General features: G+C 43.6%; 1 protein-coding gene across 1 annotated transcript; it reads left to right on the forward strand.

Annotated features, from left to right (window-relative positions):
• The first annotated feature begins 104 nt into the window (after positions 1-104).
• On the forward strand, positions 105-17,028 carry LOC147206874 (ankyrin repeat domain-containing protein 26-like). The gene is made up of 29 exons (XM_086108898.1): positions 105-304; positions 1,036-1,150; positions 1,243-1,416; positions 2,118-2,224; positions 2,318-2,455; positions 2,535-2,644; positions 2,902-2,963; positions 3,043-3,106; positions 3,203-3,223; positions 3,425-3,640; positions 4,714-4,800; positions 4,885-4,979; positions 5,732-5,934; positions 8,564-8,752; positions 9,283-9,313; positions 9,414-9,486; positions 9,666-9,879; positions 9,985-10,054; positions 10,160-10,300; positions 10,459-10,822; positions 11,245-11,750; positions 11,837-11,989; positions 12,157-12,332; positions 13,237-13,309; positions 13,401-13,619; positions 13,699-13,922; positions 14,440-14,644; positions 15,823-15,880; positions 15,991-17,028. The coding sequence occupies exons 1-28, from the start codon at positions 105-107 to the stop codon at positions 15,826-15,828; spliced, it is 4,236 nt and encodes a 1,411-aa protein (XP_085965024.1). The 3' UTR covers positions 15,829-15,880; positions 15,991-17,028.
• Positions 17,029-17,813: the final 785 nt, after the last annotated feature.

The raw sequence follows: 17,813 nt of genomic DNA on the forward strand, positions 1-17,813 counted from the left end.
TGTCTGTTTTGTTAAGGGATGAGAGCCGCCACCGGTGATCCTTTAACAGCAGTTAAGTAGCAGAGCGTGGCGGTGCCAAAGCATCGCTTTGCTGCTGTGTAAGGATGAAGAAAATATTCAAGTTCCCGAGGAGGAAGACATCATCAATTGATGCATCTGACAGCGCCTCCATAGTCACCACTGCCAGTGATATAAGAGAAAATGAGATGGGCAAGTTTCACAAGGCTGCCTGGCAGGGTGACATGGTCAAGCTGGAGCAGCTTGTCAAAATCGTTGATATCAATCAAGTTGACAAGCAAAACCGGTCAGTGTTGGTACAAGTGTGCTGTTTGTCATAGCTCCCAATGTGTATTTGTTGAATTAACTATACAACTTGGCCATCTTATCTTCAATGTTGTCAAATGAGGCCAAAACTGTCAAATCTCTTGAAACGTGGTGGTTTTAACAGATATCTAAAAATCCAGATCTGGTCGAACACAATCAGCTTCGGAACGCTATTCAACATTTAATTGGTTCAGATGAAGTCCATTTTCCCCATTTTAATTTATGGAAATTGAAATGATCTGTTCAAGATTCAGACTCCCTTACGTAAATGTGGCAATCATAATTGGGGTCATGGAGAGCTAAAACTACTATTCGAGCTGACCTTGGGCGAATTCGCGAGACAAAACACCTACTCACATTCACATCTATGGGAGATTTAGAGTCTTCTATTGAGTTAACTTAATGAGATGGTGTCGCGGGACACTTTCCTGACTTCTGAGCGGGCAGCGTGGGATCACTCCCATGAAGTGAGTGTGGTTGTCATTTTGTGCCCTGTCACTCACTGGTGACCAATTCGGGACGTAGTGTGCCTTATGCCCAAGGTAACACTGATAAATTGCCATAGACCTATTTTAATATTTAAATGCCAGTAAGCAATTTCAATAGATCTCTCAAGTGTACATTTTGAATTCAAATATGCTCACTTTCATATTTGAGATATTATAGTTTTACAAAAAAAGAAATATTGAAAAGTAATATGTCATGTTATAGAACAGCACTTCACCTTGCTTGTGCCCGCGGAAATGTCGAGGTGGTGAGATTCCTCATGGAGAAAAAAGCCCAGGTCAATTTATGTGACAATCAAAATAAGTCTGCTTTAATTAAGGTAAGCTTGGACATCTACACACTTGGAACCCATTTCGTTCATTGATGTTTTATTTTTTTTCTCCTAATCTGTCATCTGTTCTATTTAATCAGGCAGTGCAAGAACAGCATGATCTCTGCGCCAACATTCTACTGGAAAACAAAGCCGACCCCAACCTGGTGGACACAGACGGTAACACGGCTTTACATCTGGCCTCAAGCATCCCGTTGATGTCCACCGTCATCTTGCTCGTGAAGCATGGCGCTGACATCAACATCAAAAATCTGGTGATTATCTACCACTTGTCTGACATCAACACGCCTTAACTCACTGAACTGTTGCGCAGTATGCAGGCTTTGTACAACTAGTTTTCATGAGTGGCCCACCATGTAAAATTTAAATTGACGTTGCAGATGTAACAGCCAATAAAAAAATACATGTGCTGGCACGATTCATTTTTCTCCATGTTTTAACGGTGAGCCCTATCCACGGCATCGTCAAATACCGATACTGTTGTTTTACAGTAGTGCTCAATTATATTCATAATTTCATACTGTCACTCAGAAAAAAAACTATATTCATATAGTCAGTTTGTATTTTTCTACAAACCGATTGGTCAGTTGTCGTAAAGGTCAATGTTTTTACCAAATTATCGACCAAGCTAGCTTGCTCTAATTGCGCAACAAACATGCGCCATTTTTATATTCTAATAGCCTCTTTTACCGTTGCCCATTTTCTGTGCTAGTTTTTTTGACAACTATGTTTTTGCAGTTAAAAATGCAGTAACAGCACACATTGTATGTGGACCCTTATACTCCTATGAAGGGTTGCAGTTTTTCCATTGCAGTGCATCAGATGATATTTGGTGTGCGGTGAAAAGTTGGCAACATGTTTGTTTTTTTTTGTTTTTTTTTTGCCTTGTTCCGCTTTACTTGCATTCCCCCCATTGGTTGTTACATGTAACTTGAATTCTGATGCTTATTTTCAGGAAGGCGTTTCACCCCTGACTGTGGCAGTCCAAGAGGACCAAGTAGAAGTGGCAGAGTTTCTGTTGAAGAAAGGTGCCAATGTTAATATTTTGGACAGACATCGGAGGTCGGATAACAAAAACAGTGACACCCTTCTTGTACATTTAAATTCACCTCTTGTTAAGCGGCTTTGTTTGTGCACTGTCCACAAAACCTCCAGGTCACCGTTAATGATAGCTGCGGGCAACGGATACTTCGACATGGTGCGACTGCTCTTAAAGTTTAGGGCCAATGTTGAATTGAAGGACAGCAAAGGGCAATCAGCGGAGGACTACGCCGAGTTGGAATACCACGATACGTAAGTTGAGCTTCTTTGTTCTCACCTGTCGTCATCACAGAGGCATGCTGACGTTTCCATTCTCTTGACTGTCCTCTAGTTGTAGCGTCCTTATCATGGAGCATAGGAGGAAACATGCCGCCTTGCAGGTCCCGCCAAGTCCAAGTAAAAAAAGGTCAAAATCCCTGGAACGTGCCTCGAGCAAAGATGGTAAACACTTTTGATTTATGCATCCATTGTATTTTAAGTTATTGAGTAAAGGTTCGCTAATTAAAGCGTCCTTCTTGTGTTGATGTATTCTAGTCTGAATGAGAATTGGAAATGGCTGACCGTACGGTGCAGCTTTGCTCCACCCTTCACTATTGTTGTCCCTCAAGGTGCAATGGGACCTGACAAGGCGACAAGGTTAAATGCAACCCTGTGCATATCATTTTGAACAAAAACATTTTTTCTGTCCACTCCCGCAGCTGTAAATGTTGACCGCGTGTATTCCGCCGGTGCACACAAAGAGGATCCAAAGCGTAAAGAGGTAGGCCTAATTAGAAGAATGCCGTATGAATTTAGTGATTCTCGTTTTCATTAAAAAAAAAATAAATGTTTGTAACCAGAGTGACATGAGCCAACTAATCAAGTTTTTGACCCAATTGGAAAAAGAAAAAAACACAAAATTTGGTAAGTGGAGTAACCCTACTCAACAGTATTCAAGTTAGCGATCAATAGCTAAGGCATGGCAAGATTGTCCTTAACATCCCTTTGCTTTTCTGACAGACACGGAAGAACCTGGTTCAGGTGAGGTTCACTCGTCTTGTATAAAGTACCCGTAAGTGTTTGCACTTTATTGCAGTGAAAGACAGTGTCGCGGTATTCAAAGTAAAAATAAAGCTATGAATTTTGAATAGTGAGTTGAACAAAAAAAAGCGAGGAGTCATGGCTGTCGTTATCTTGAGGTCTTCGTTATATGACGCCTTGCTGTCGTTGCCATTGCATCAGACTGGGATAAAACCAGCAACGTCAGTAAGAGAACTCTGCCAGAAGGTTCAGTGGCCTCTCAGATATCGGAGGAATTCCCAGAATGTTCCACGTCCTCCGCGGAGGTGAGGGAGGTGGAGGTGCAGCCAAAAGCATCTGGCAGGAGTATGTCAGAGGCCGTACACTTGAGCCCACGACCCAGACCTCATTCAAAGAAGACACTTCCGGAGAGTGAAAGTAAGTTCCAGACAGGCCTTTGTCTTTCTATCACGTTTTAGACTTGTTTTACATGATATGGGACGTTTTTCCTATAAGGGTTTGTCATGAGAGTATCCAGCATCCTTTGTACAGTATATATTTCTCAATACAGTGGTGCCTTGAGATATGCGTGACCCCGGAATACGACCTTTTCTAGATAGGGGCCGATTTTTGCGGATCGTTTCTTGAAAAAGTGCCATTCAAACTGTTTCATCTTCCTCCCAGTTGACGTTGACTGTCCAACTAAACTGAAAGTAAGGAGAATCACAATTTGTGTATTTCAAACAAGCACACTTTGCCCTCCTAGCTTAATGCGCGCACGTAATGAGAGCGGCCAGATGGGCTAACAACTAGCATCAGTAGTTGCGGTGCATTAACTCTTCAAGCAACAGATATTTGAACAAAAAATGGTGGAGCAACACATTGAACCCCTCATTCTCCATACCGCTTATCCTTACCCCAATCGCAAAGCACATGTAGACAAACAAATTTTCTCACTCACCTTCAACACCTACAGACAAGTTAAGTCAATTAACCTACCGTGCATGTTTTTCAATCTCTGACCTGTTAGGTGGATAACCAGTTGCCCACATTTAGAGAAAAAAATTACAATACTTACAGGCGTATATTCTTGATCCTCTGACAAAAACGGCTAATGTGCTTTCAACGTAATAGAGTTATTGAGAGTAATAGTGACGCTTCGTTTGTGTCTATATGACCGTATTGTCCTGCCCCCTGCTGGCCAAGGCATGCACACCAGAAGAGCCCGCCGAATTAATCGAATGGATGCCTTAAAACCTGAACTTTCAGTCCTTGAATTATTTTTCATTATTTTATAATTTTGTTCTCAAAAGTGCTGCTTTCCTTATTTAAAAAAACAAACAAACACGTTACTAGTTTTATTTCAGGAGGAAATAGGGATAGAACGGTTTATTCCCATTCATTTCAATGAGGAAAGATGATTAAAGATAGGAGCATCTCGAGGCACCACCGCATGAGTATAAACATTTTCTTCACATGATTTTACTAATTTGGTCATTTCTACTCTTAAGGAGCTGATTACGACCAAGATGTTATATTTGTATCGTGCTTTAAGCCCAAACCCGAAGATCGGCATTGTAAAGAATTCCCCGGGCCAGGTAAGAAGACTCACGGAGTATTTGTCAACAGGTTGACTCGCACACTCGAGTCCCGTTCTCTTTGTAAGCACGTTCTCTTCTCAGGCTCTCCTGGTACCTCAAGAATGTCAAGAGACATCAGAAGTCATTTGCAATCTGACAAGGAAGCAGGCAGTAAACCAAAGGGGAGAAATACGGAGGTAATTTCTGATATGCAGTATATTTCCTGTATAAGTCTCCTCTTAAGAAGCAACATGGTGTGTCCCCCGGGCTTGGGGGCGTTGGTGTCGTGGGGGGCGGGGGGGGGGGCAGTGACATCATTAAGATGATGTCAACGCTTTATATCAGATCTCTAAAGTTGTTAGTGTCCCCTATCACTTAAAGCACATCAAATCCTCTAAGTAGAAGTGTGAAAGGTTATGGCATTCGCAATTGGGGAAAAACAGCAAACATGTAAATATTAGGCTGACTGTCATAAATCATACAAATGGGATTTATTATGTGTGGAACCCACCCGTCCGTCCGTGTCAGCCAGTACATCTGTGTTCAACCTGTGTGATGATCAAGTTGTAATGTATTGAAAAGTCTGCTCTATTTATGCGCAGGGGATAGAATGTCTATTAAAATCGCTCGAGGAAATTTTTTTGAGCTCTCTTCGATACTCAATGTAATATAATTCCGCCAAAGCAAGCAGGCGTGCTTCAATCTTCTATTTAAACAAAAAGATATTTAGCATTATCTTTTTGAGGGAGCACCACAAGAAGACCATGTTCTCATTTGGGTAAATGGCCAACTTTGTTTCCAACCTCGCCTATGTAAACACAAATGTTGAGTAGCTTGACACATTGGTAGCAATGGTAACTTGTAAGGTTAAGCAAAGCAAATGTAAACGGGTGACGTTGAAAAAGACTCAAGTAACCCGATGGCTGACCTTGACGAACTCCTCTTGCAGTGGTCTTTTCAGGTTACCAAAGAGCCTGCTCCGATTGTTTCAATGAAAAATCAGAATATTAGCGACCTTGGTGGAAGACGATCCGGAGGACATGCAAGTGAGAAAACGGAGAGTTCGATGAGCCGCAAAGGCAGTTCATTGAGAAGCAAAGAAATGTCAAGTCAAGCTGACGCCTCTTTGCATTCAAGGAAGCAGGCAGCAAGGTATGCACAACTCCCATTTAGCCACAGTGGTTTTAATCGCGCATATGTGCAACAGTTCGTCCACTTGCAACCCTCTGATATATAGTTGGCAGTTTCACATTAAAAAAAAAAAAATGGCCGACACACCAACTTGCTGCCATAATGTAGTACACTGCTACCTTGACTTATAACTTCATGATTTTTCGTGACCAAGCCCGTAACTCATTTCAATCTTCCATTAAATCAGTTTTCTCCATTGAAATGAATCTAGAGACCTTTAATCCGTCACCACCCCCCCCCCCAAAACACGCAATGAATTTATTTTTAAAAACAGAAGGGAATGTAAGAAAGTTGTTTTATATATTGTAAGCAAGGTGAAATTAACGCATTTGTTGATCTGTGCTTTGGGGGCTACCCGATGCCCACGGCCAGCACGTAGGTGACTCCTGACGTATATGGTGAGTAGATTGACCTCGTTATAGCTGTTGGATTTTCAACCAAGATAGCAATTAGAAGCTAACCCAACCACGAGTCACCAGATTGACGAGCAATGTTCTCACCTCATTTTCTCTACTCAAAGCAACCTCGGTGTAGTTACCTCACGAACAAAAGAACGTATGACGCGATATTTCGTGTTTGGTCGGAACCTGGAATTAGAACATGTTGGTAATAACATTTGTATTGTTTTTAACAAGTAAATAGCTTAAAGTACAGCTCATCAATTGCACAGAAGCTTTTACTTATAGACAAAAATCCAATTCTGGGTTTAAGCCAGCGGGACGCAGCCGGCCAACCACCGTTGATACCCAAATACAGTGCACATATATTGTGTTTTACAATAATATGTAACCATATTTGATAATTTCTTTATTCGTATGTACCATGGATGAAATAGTGCAATTGGGATTTTTCTAGTGGCACACAAAGCTCGCGACTGATGCACATTCGTACTAAATTGAAAGTTCAATCATTCATTTGACCGCCTCTCCAAGTCAACGGCTTGCCGACCTCATTCTCTGGTGTCTAAAACCCAAAGGCGGGGGCCGGCTGAGCGGCAAGGCTCCTAGCTGTGGCTAGAGACCTCATTTAAGTGGAAGGGGCTCGGCAAGCATTTTGCACGCTCTTGAAATTTTTTAGCCCAAGCTTCTCTATTTCACCCATTAGAACATATGAAATTGTAAACATGGTTGCGCATTGTTGTAAAATACAATTATATGTACTGTATATACTGTATTGTTATGACGTGCCGGCCAACTCTGTCTCAATGGTTTAAAACCAGGAAATGGCAGCGGAGTTCATTGGCTCATCACTTACTGTAAGAAATGCCAAGATATGTGGTGCCACGGCCGCAGGTTCCGAGAACCGATTCCAGTATAACCGCATGTCACTGAAAACGAGATGGAAAACCTAACACTCAGGACTAAGCAAGGCTGTTCCGGTGGGGAGCATGGATGATGGAAAACGGGCCCACGTGACAGCATTACAGTCCCTTAACTCATTCAGAACCAACCAATTCTAGACCAAGTCTGAAAAGACGTTTAAAAACGTCTTTGGGAGTGAATGAGTTAATTTTTTTTTTTTTTTTTGCTGAGTCGTGTCTGAATCGTGCTCATAATGCAAAGCTAAAAAAGGACCGCGTAACGTTTTAAAACTGAAAACTTGTAAGTATTAAGTCAAGGTAGCACTGTACATACTACCACTAACTGCTCCTAATAATCAGTCCTTTAGTTCTTATCATCATTAGGGTCACAGGTGAGCTGGAGCCTAATCCATCTGACCGCAGGTGAGAGGTCAGGGTGCACCCTGGATGGGTCACCAGTCAAGTCACAAGTCACAGTTAGGCAAAACATCCATTCAGTCGCACATTCACACTTGTGGACAATTTGGAGCAGCTATTTGCAGACCAAGCCCTACCACAAGTCTTTTGATTTGACGGGGGCGTGGCCGCTTTAACGCTCATTGTTGTCGCCGGCTGAAAAAACGCCTTGTGATATCCCAGTGGCAAATATTCCAGCCTCCGGAGGCTTTCGGTGAAACGATTTTGACTTAATCATTGGAATTTTCTCTCGGGTGTTTCTACTGTAGAAGACATTTATTCTCACTTGACAGGGACTTAAATTACAATGGTTTGCTCCAGCACACACGTAACCTGAATGTGGCTGAGCGCTCTCGAAGATGAATGGAAGATGAAAGAATAATAAATACGAGTAAAATGAATCTGGCATTGGAGCAAAAATGAAATGCCATTGAGAAATTAAAAGGACAGGGCAGCACGGTGACCTAGCGGTTGGCATGTCTGTCTCACAGTTCTGAGGTTCGGGGTCTCGAATTTCTGGCCTTCCTTGCGTGGGGTCTCTGGATTCTGCGGATTCCTTCCCACATAGCAAAAACATACATTAGGTTCATTGGAGACTAATTTGTTTATAGGTTTGCCCAATCGAGATCTCACCTGATGTCAGCTTGGATAGTCTCCAACTCACCCGCAACTCAAATGAGGATGTATTTTAATCAGATTATAAAATACATATATATTTTTTTCCAGATCCGGACAAAAAAATGCACTCACAGAATTAATGAGCAGTTTTCTGCTCGGGAGTTGGGCTCAAGGGTGCGTCGAACGGATCTTACAGTTTGCTTTGTGTTTCCGTAGCAGACCACTGGGGTTATCGCCCCTGCCACAGCGGTTCTCCATTGCGGACAGACCTGAAGAGCAGACGGCAGAGAGGATCTCACAACTGGAAGTAGTTAGCAAGGCTCACTCCACCAGAGTCGTTCCGAGCAGCCGAGATCTCGTTGTGAACGATGACACTTTAAGCGATGGGTCGGATGATGAAGGAAGGTAGATACCGGTTGCGGCATCTCCGTGTTTATCGTCGTACCCTTTTGGCGCGGATGCACAATAGTGTTCTTCTTGAGTCTTATCCAAGTTGTCGAGAGTGCCCGTTAAAAGTATATGCATAGAGTTTTATATTTTTTTAAATAAGACAATGGTAAGAATAGTGAGGAACCTTCAAAGTTGAACACAATGTCGTGCGACGCTTGTTTACTGTTCATCTTTTCATTGCATCGGAAATAATGCAGAGGCGCTTCTTTCCGAGCTATAACTGCTGGCATCGTAAACCTTTGCAAAGCTGTACATCGCCGAATAGAATTTTATAAGTATGTATGGTAATATCACGAATCATCAAAGTTTTGTTTGACTTTTAAGGACAGTTTTGATCGAACTGCCAAATTGTTGACTTTTGCGGCGTTTAATTTTGGAGCTTCCGCCGTAGGGTTCGTGTTTGTGGTAGATGCCGACTGAAGTCAACTTGACTGGGATAAACCGATACACCTTTCTAACAAGAACTTTCTGTTTGTTGGCAACAGGTCGCACCCCAAGCAGAAGCTGAAAAAACAGGTAAACAAAACGAATGGGATGTCTTTTCACTTGTCGTCAGTTTTAAAAGTGAAATTCAGTGCGGGAAAATGTGAGTTGAGCTAACAGTTCGTATCTTCAGCGCATCGACGAAATGGAGATCTCCGAGGAGCTTGATGAGATTACGTCCTCATCAGATGGGACTCTTGAGGAAGGTGATCCGCCCCACCGTCCCACACATGTCCTTTATCCCTCAACACCTTCAATTAGCCCTTGTTACAATACCAAACAATATGAAAAGAATGTTTTAAAACTTTTAAAGAATACCTATGTATCAACCTGCTTTATAGGCTGTAGACTTCCTCATGTAAACTTTTTTTTTTTTTTCCACCAGATAACCAATTTAGGGTGAAGCTGGAGGACATTGTAGGCCAACAAAACAAGCACCCCATTCTGAAGCCGAAAGACCATCATGGCTGTGCGGTCAAGGTGACCAAACTAAAAGAGGAGAAGGCACAATTAAAGACCAAAATGGAGGAGGTTAAAGATGATCAATGTGTCATGGAGCACAAACGCATGCAAATGGAAACGGAGCTCGCAAACCTCAGGTAAAACCTTTTTTTTTTTCTTCTTGAAGCACTCGTCGCTGACAAAGTCTTTGGGCTGTGCTGAGCTTTTTTTTTTTTTTTTTTTTTTCCGGTCAACATGAACAGATCGTCATCGAAACAGCAGCAGGAAGATTGGCTTAATACCATCAGGATGTCCCAACTCAACAATACCAAGGTGAGAAAGAACGGCGGCAGTGATTTTGGAATTGTCCGTACGCTGTTGTGGATTTGGAAATGATTTGACCTTTTGCCCTTGTGCCTTGCGTTTCCTGTTCCCCAGCTTGAAGAGGACCTCCGACAGGCCAACGTGCAGTTGTCTCAGGAACGCTGCACAAATGCGCAGTTGCAGCAAAAGCTCAAGAGTCAGGACTGCAAGCAACAGACCATGGAAGAGGACTACAAGAGAACCAAACATAACGCGGTATTTCTCAAGCCTTTTTGAATGTTTTCTGCTTGGGAGTAGTTTGAATATTGCAGATCAAGTGCACAAAAATATTTTGTTTTGTTTGGGGTTTTTTTCGTGCGCAAAGTATCTCGACCTAAATTTTGAAGCCTAATTTGCCACCCTTAATCTTTCAGGAGCATCTGCGGTCAGAACTTGAGGTGTCCCAGGCGCACAGCAGCACCAAACAAAGGGACCTCATTGAAGAGAACGAAGCCCTCAAGGAGCAGCTTGAAGAACTTCGCCAAGATCTCCGACTCACAAGCGACAACCAGGCCCAAAGTGTCTTGGAGTGGAACAACATGATTACGGGATTGAAGTGTGAAGTGACCCTCGCGAATGCCCGACTGGAGGCTCAGTATCAAGCTCATAGCGTATTGGAAGGCGAGGCTCAGGCCGTCCGCAGCCGCCTGGCAGAGGCCGAGCAACTTCGGGTGGAAATGGACAAAGCTCTACTCCAAGAGAGGGAAGAACAGCAGCGGCTCAAAGACAAACTTGCAAGTTAGTAGCGGCGGGGGGGCTGTTGGACTTTTCTTTTTCCTATTTTTGATTCGATGGTGGCAGCACAGCAACGTAGTCATTAATTCGTCCGCCTATGACTGAGAGGTTCTCGGTCAGTGTTTCAGCTCGGGCCCCGCCCCCGTGTAGCGTTTGTATTTTCTCCCAAGTGCTCGTGTGGATTTTCTCCAGGCACACCCCCCCCCCCCCCCCCCACTCCCCCACAATCGAAAACATGCTTGTTAGGCTTATCGAAGAGTAAAATGTTGTTGGTGTGAGTATGAACGGTAGTCTTACTGAATTCTTATCGTCATCTACGCGTCTTGACGGCCAGCGAGCTCGTTCACGTGTTTTGTCGCATCAGGCTAAACAGCAAAAGGGCAAGTCCCAATCATTTGACTTGACCAACCGAATGCTCTCTACAGGTGAGATGGCCAATCAACGAGAAGCGTTCACCAAACTATCCCAGAAGCTGTCCAAGTCCAAGTCACATGGCAACTCGATGGAGAACGAAATCCATCGAGTGGAGGTGCAGCTGACGGAGAAAAATGCGCAGATCGCCACCCTGCAGCGTGAAATCGACCAGATAAACGCACGCGTCAAAGAGCTGGAAGCGCTTCTGCAGACCGAGAAGGATCTCGTCAGCTGGGCCGGAGCGCGCCAAGAGGCCACTCAGGAGCTCCTCGGCCAGTCCCAGAGCGAAGGCATCATGCTGCGGCAAAAGCTGGAGGAGGCCCAAAAACAGTGCGTTGCAAAGGAGATCGCCGTGTCAGACGCCCAAAAGTGTTTCACCGAAATTTTGACCAAGCTTCGCTCAGACTGTGAAGACAGAGTACAACTCGTGCAGGACAGGAATCAGGATCTCGCGACCAAGGCCGCTGAACTTCGAGAACATATCCACCAATTACAGGAGGAGAAAAATGACAAAGAGGTACAGTCAAATGATTTTAGACTTTGGCGATCCCCCCCCCCCCCCCCCCCCCCGTCTAAACGTCTCTGCGTTTTGTGCTGCTCCAGGCTAGTCTGAAGCAGTTGCAGGCCGACTTTGCGGACTCATTGATGAAGCTCTCAAAGTGTGAAGCCTCTCTCGAACTCCACGAGCGATATCGCAATGAATCGGAGGAAGAGAAAGCTCGACTCTACAAAGAAGTGGACCGGCTGAAAAGAAAGGTACCCAAAAGTGAACTCTCCCATCGTGTTTTTCTCTTGTTTTTTTTTTTTTTTCCTGGCACTGCTTGTGTTCCTGAAAATGACATACACAAGATTCAACAAGAGTACAGTCATAAAAACGCCGTATGTTATTTTGCTGACGAGCCTTGCGCTGCTATGCCGTGCAGTTGGAGGAAAGGGAATCCCACTATAATCACGCTGAGAAACTGGCGACCAATCTCAGGAGTCGTCTGGATGAAAAAGAGCAACAACTCGGCGTTACTACTCAGAAATACAAGGAGACAGCATCTGAACTGGCCTCCACCAAAATCTCGGTCAAACAGCGGGACGAGGTTATCCACAGGTACTTTGCCGAGCATCTTTTGTTCTCTTTTTATAATGTCATATCAAAGTACACCCCACACACACACACACACACACACACACATTTGGGAAAAAGCAAATCCAATTTATATTGCTACGTTACATAGAAGACTCACATTAGCGTGAGCGGTTTGTCATATGGGCGGCCCGGCGGGGTCAATTCCAGCTCCGGCTTCCCTGTGTGGAGTTTGCGTATTCTCCCCGTATCTGCGTGGGTTTTCTCCGGGTACTCCGGTTTCCTCCCACATTCCAAAAACAAGCATGGCGGGCTGATTGGACACTCAAAATTGTCCCTAGGTGTGACTGTGAGCGCGGATGGTTCTTCATCTCTGTGTGCCCTGCGATTGGCTGGCGACCAATTCGGGGTGCTGCCCAAAGACAGCTGAGATTGGCTTCAGCACCGCCCGCGACCCTCGTGAGGATAAAGCGATTCGGAAGATGGATGGATGTTCAGTCCGGCATAAACACGACATTCTGATCGAATTGATTTGTGTCAAACGAATGGAGGAGCAAAATCCACCTCGGGGCGGACATTTTGTCATCTGCTGTCAACCAAAAATGACTTCGCAGTGCCTGAAGGGCCCGGATAATGTCCAAACACGGCCGTATTGCATTAAAAAAAAAAAATTACGTGATTTTTTTCCTTTACGGTTTCATGAATGTATTTATTTATTTCCTCCTGACAATAAGTGGGGTGATTTTACGTGATGCGCAGAGCAAAGCTTTCTATTTGTTTCCCTTCTACAATTTGGACCCCTGGGCCCATGTTTTGGAAACCTCTAAAAAATTTTAGTTAGGCGTTGACGAGATGATTTCTTTTTCTTCTTTTTGAACCATGTACTGCTTGTCAACAGCATGTTCTTATTTGTTTTGACTGCGTTAAGGCAACGAGGGGTACTTAAGGGTGCAAAGAGGAAATTGCGTGATCACCAAGCAAGCGAAATAGAGAGAGAAAAGGTTTGTCGACCAATTGATTGCGCCGCTTTAAACATCGACAGTGCACCAGTGCCTCATAATTTCTATTTTGTTTCACGCCGAACGCGACCAGGTGAATGAGCTGCAAGCCGAGCTGAAGAGGCAAACGTCCTTCCGCAACCTTCTGGAGAAGAATAAGAAGCAGTTGGAGGACGAGGTGCAGAGCCTGAGACGCAGAGTGGAGACAAACACGGTGGAGCACAGGCACGTGGAACAGTACCGCCGTGAAATCGAGGAGAAGGCCCGACAGGAAATACAGAAGAAAATCCACGAGGTCAACCTATTCTTGCAGGTACAATAACACCGAAATGATGACAAAAAGCAAAACAAGACGACGGTGTCGTCAGCGTTTGTTGGCTTTGCTCTCCCAGTCCCAGGCAGCGACGCAGGAGGCACAAGACCAGATAAAAACCACCACCGAAGTCAGCCTGCGCGCCAAAATCCAAGAACTGGAGGGCGAACTGAAACGAGCGCGAAGCATCCAACACGACACCGTCGCCCAGAGAGACGCCATACACAAAGAGCTGAAGCGCTACAGGCAGATGCACAGAGAAGAGCAGTGGCTGCGCAAGTCCCTCAGTAACGACCTCAAAAGGTTTGAAGGCGGCGCTCGAATTTGAGCAAAACGAATGCGCTCGGCTCGGTTTAAAAGCAACTTGAGATGCGTGCGCTTTGTGACGGCCGTGAGCGCAACGCAACTCATTTCATGAGAAGGCAACGAGTGAACAATCCATCCAAAAAAGCTGCATATGTTGGGCTACTACTGGGACATAGGACAGTAACCTCTAAAATGCAAACAACATCCATCCATCCATTACCTGATCCGCTTTATCTTCACAAAGGTCGCGAGCCCCCCCCCAAAAAAAAAAAAAAAAAAAAAAAATATATATATATATATACACACACACACACACACACACACACACACACACATATACACACACACTGTATCTCTCTCTCTCTCTCTCTCTCTCTCTCTCTCTCTCTCTCATTCATTACATTGTAAACGGACCAAATATCAGCACCGTGTTTCTATCCGGACAGTACTCCCAATTGTGAACACATTGTCAGTCTTCTCAGTGGAGGCAAAAATGCTTGTTTCGTGTCTGCAGGAGTAACAACCGGCTCACAGAAGCCAATTCCAAATTGCTCAGCGAGCGCTGCAAGTCTCTCGTGTCGTCAGCAATCCCGGGGATCGCCGGCCCCGCGGCTTCTACCTCCACCACGATGGCGGCGCCATACAGGATGCGCAACTCCAGAATCCTCAGCCCTGTGGCTGAAGGATCGAGCAGCAATGTGGAGGATTACCTGTCCAAGGTTCGTAAAGACGCTCATCGCCATTTGTGTGAAACACTTTCTTTTGTGGGGGTTTTTTTTTTTTAATTAGATGTTGTTATTTCATGACTCATGGTGTTTCTTTTGAAAATATCAGCTGTACCAAGTTATGGAAAAGGTTAAGTCTTCTTCACATGTGTATGTATTCTTCCTGTTCTTTTGCCTATGACACCAACACAGACATTGGCCTTTTGTCCACATGTACAGACATGTGCCCTCATGCTTTTTTTAATGGAGACACATTGTATTTTTTTTCCCACAATTTACGCAAACTCCTGTGAGTACGCAAATGACGACGAATTACCCTGCGTTTTATATCATGTTGAATGAAATCACTGGGTTGAGGTAGGGCGGGGCTTACAGTAGGTGATGGGAGCTGCCTTGGCTCACTTGAGCATATCGTGAACATTTTTTTTCGAAAAGAGAGCTCATTCAAGCTCACAGTTAAAGTTTACTAAAAACAGACTTCCATAGCTTTGTCTTAAGAAGGTCTGCTCAGCTTGAAATTCATTATCCTTTGCAAAAATAAATAAATAAATAATAATAATAATAATAATAATAATAAACAGCAGCAGCCAGATTTTCAAGCTTTGGTTTGACATATCTATGTATGCTGTATCTCTGTATTATACTGCCCCCAAGTGGCGGGCGCGTGCACACCACGAGGACTAGCACGGTCACATTAAATTATGATGCACAAACCATTCTTTACATTCTATTTAATCACGTATCACAAAAAAATGATAGAGATGAAACATCTTATTACAACATGCTATGGTTTTTCTTGCTTCAAAAACGAATGCTTGTGCGTGTACTTGCCTTTCAAAATCAAACACGTTTCCAAATAAATGCCCAACATGCACATATAATCATATTTATAAACTACTCGGGCAATTTCTTTTTCAATTGTCAAGTATGGATATCAAAACACATGTTTTGTAGGAGTGAGGTGTTCTGGTGCACAGCAAATGATTCAGAATGTGTGTGTGTGTGTGTGTGTGTGTGTGTTTTTTGTATGTTACTTAAGAAATCAAAGCAGAGTAAAAACTCCAGTCCCCTTCACAACGATCACCTGTATGTACCTTAGCTTCCAATTAACAGACAGAATGTCACGTGGAAACACAACATTTGGAAAATGAGTCGATTTGTTTTCCTTCCAGCGCTGAACACAGAGAACGCTCGCAGCAGACTGAGGGAAATCGATGAAGACGAGCAAGGGTGAGGACTCTGAATTCACTCCGGCATTGTTGCCCGCGCCGTTTCAGCGGTTGGCTGACAATAATTTGTGGCCGCGCCGTGTCATGTGACCGTCCCATCCCCCTCCTCAGCCAAAGCGACTCTTGATGTGCACATGGCCCGCATGCCTCAAGGATGGAGCCGGACCCTGTTACCAGAACCAAGCAGCAGTGCTTCAGTGGTCCTGAAGAACAACCGCGAGGAATGTCCCTGCAGTAACAACAAGCCGAGAAAGATGTGACTGACAACTTCAGAAGCATCAGACTGAGTCCACTTGAGCTCATAGTGCTTGCTGGCTGTTGGCTCTTTTTGCATGAATAAATGCATATAAGGAGCGTGGCCCTAGCCCACCATTGCTCTTGTGATTTTGGCGCTACATTTCAAATACGGACTGCACCGACCTCATCTGTCATGTTCCACCAAGATTACAATTTCCCCTTAATGGAGAAAAGTATGCGCACACAATGCACATTGCACTTAAGCACTCACGCCTTTAGCTACACCCCCTGATGTGACACGGTACTTGAACTGTTGACAATTGGCCGGCTGCACAATTTGATTCGGCTCCATGTGATCGAGTGCAATCTTAATGACGCCGCCAAGTACAACCACAATTCGCACTTTTATTACCTCCCTTGGCGGTGTCGGTCTGAACCAGTATGAAAAGGCAACGTTTATGATCTGGTGAGATTGCAAATGTAACTAAGGTGGCTAATTGGGGTGTTTCTACCGCATACTGTATCTTGCATCGTAAAAGAGATATTTTTATAAGCAACATACAGTAGAGATTTTTATATATAATCCTCGTTTGGGATTTGTATCTGTTGCTGTTTTTGATTTGATGTATGTATCATTAATTATTTGATATGTGCCATCATAAGGGGAGATGTTTGTCTTGGCTTTAGTGTTATAATTTATTTTTTTAGGGAACAAGGGATTGTGACTTATTCGTATGTTGCTGCATTTATTTTGCCATTTACCGTTACATGTTCTGTCCTTTGTATTTGTGGTCATATTAGTTTTCTGTACATATCTTGTATCTTTTTTTTTGTCATGATGTAAATAGAGAAATTTTGTAAATCCTGTAAATTAGCCGATCGTTGTAAATAAATGTGTGCAACACCCCAAACTGAAAGATATTTGGTAGACATAGCTGCTAAATCACCATTATGTATACATATGCAATTTATGCACACCGTTGAACTTTAATTTATTATTAAATAAGATATTCAGTTCCTCTCAGGTTTTTATGTTTTGTTTTTATTTGCTGCAAGGCTAGCCAGCTTAAACGACCGACAGGGCTCTCTCGTGTCTCATTCTTTTGACAGCAGGTGTGGGCAACCCTGTCCTGAAGGAATGTTTGGTTATTTTCATTAGCATTTTTTGGTCAAGGTGATGATAAAATAGTATATCATAATTTCACAAGAATTCAACTTATTTCTGGATAATTAGCCATTTAATAAACATAAATTCAACTGGGGATAGGAGGTTTGCTAAAGAAGTAGCAAACTGACTTTGCCGTTATGTAATGTCATCACGTTATTATTTACAACAGTAATTATCCAAGTGGTGGTGGGGGGGGGGGTGCTCCCTGTAATGGCAAAAGTGTAACTGAAAATGATCAAATTGCATAGTGTAACTGGCTTCAACTTTTTCATTTAATAATACAATTAAATCCAGCACAGTACAAAAAATTATCGGATTCAGGGGTCTCAAGACTCCAGTCCTCGAGGGCCGCTGTGGTGAGAGATGGAAAACATGCAGAAAAGAGGCCTCTGAGGACCAGAGTTTGAGACCCCCTCATTTCGTTGTTAGCCTTTAAGTCCCTTTTTTAAAATATTCCACTGAAAATGTTGCTCGTTGCTTTTGGGGGAAAAAGTTGTAGTCTATAAAGTTGCTAAATCTAGCAACAAAA

Source organism: Hippocampus guttulatus, chromosome 4, assembly GCF_054856545.1.
Source record: "Hippocampus guttulatus isolate MCC_2025c chromosome 4, RoL_Hgut_1.0, whole genome shotgun sequence".
NCBI classification, from domain to species: domain Eukaryota; kingdom Metazoa; phylum Chordata; class Actinopteri; order Syngnathiformes; family Syngnathidae; genus Hippocampus; species Hippocampus guttulatus.

What these genes read in the sequence shown, in the direction of transcription:
- LOC147206874 (XM_086108898.1), top strand. Translation starts at nt 105, where the DNA reads ATGAAGAAAATATTCAAGTTCCCGAGGAGGAAGACATCATCAATTGAT. An exon ending in ACGGAGCTCGCAAACCTCAG is followed by an intron (nt 9,880 to 9,984) that starts GTAAAACCTTTT and finishes CAACATGAACAG; the next exon opens with ATCGTCATCGAAACAGCAGC. An exon ending in AGGAGAAAAATGACAAAGAG is followed by an intron (nt 11,751 to 11,836) that starts GTACAGTCAAAT and finishes GTGCTGCTCCAG; the next exon opens with GCTAGTCTGAAGCAGTTGCA.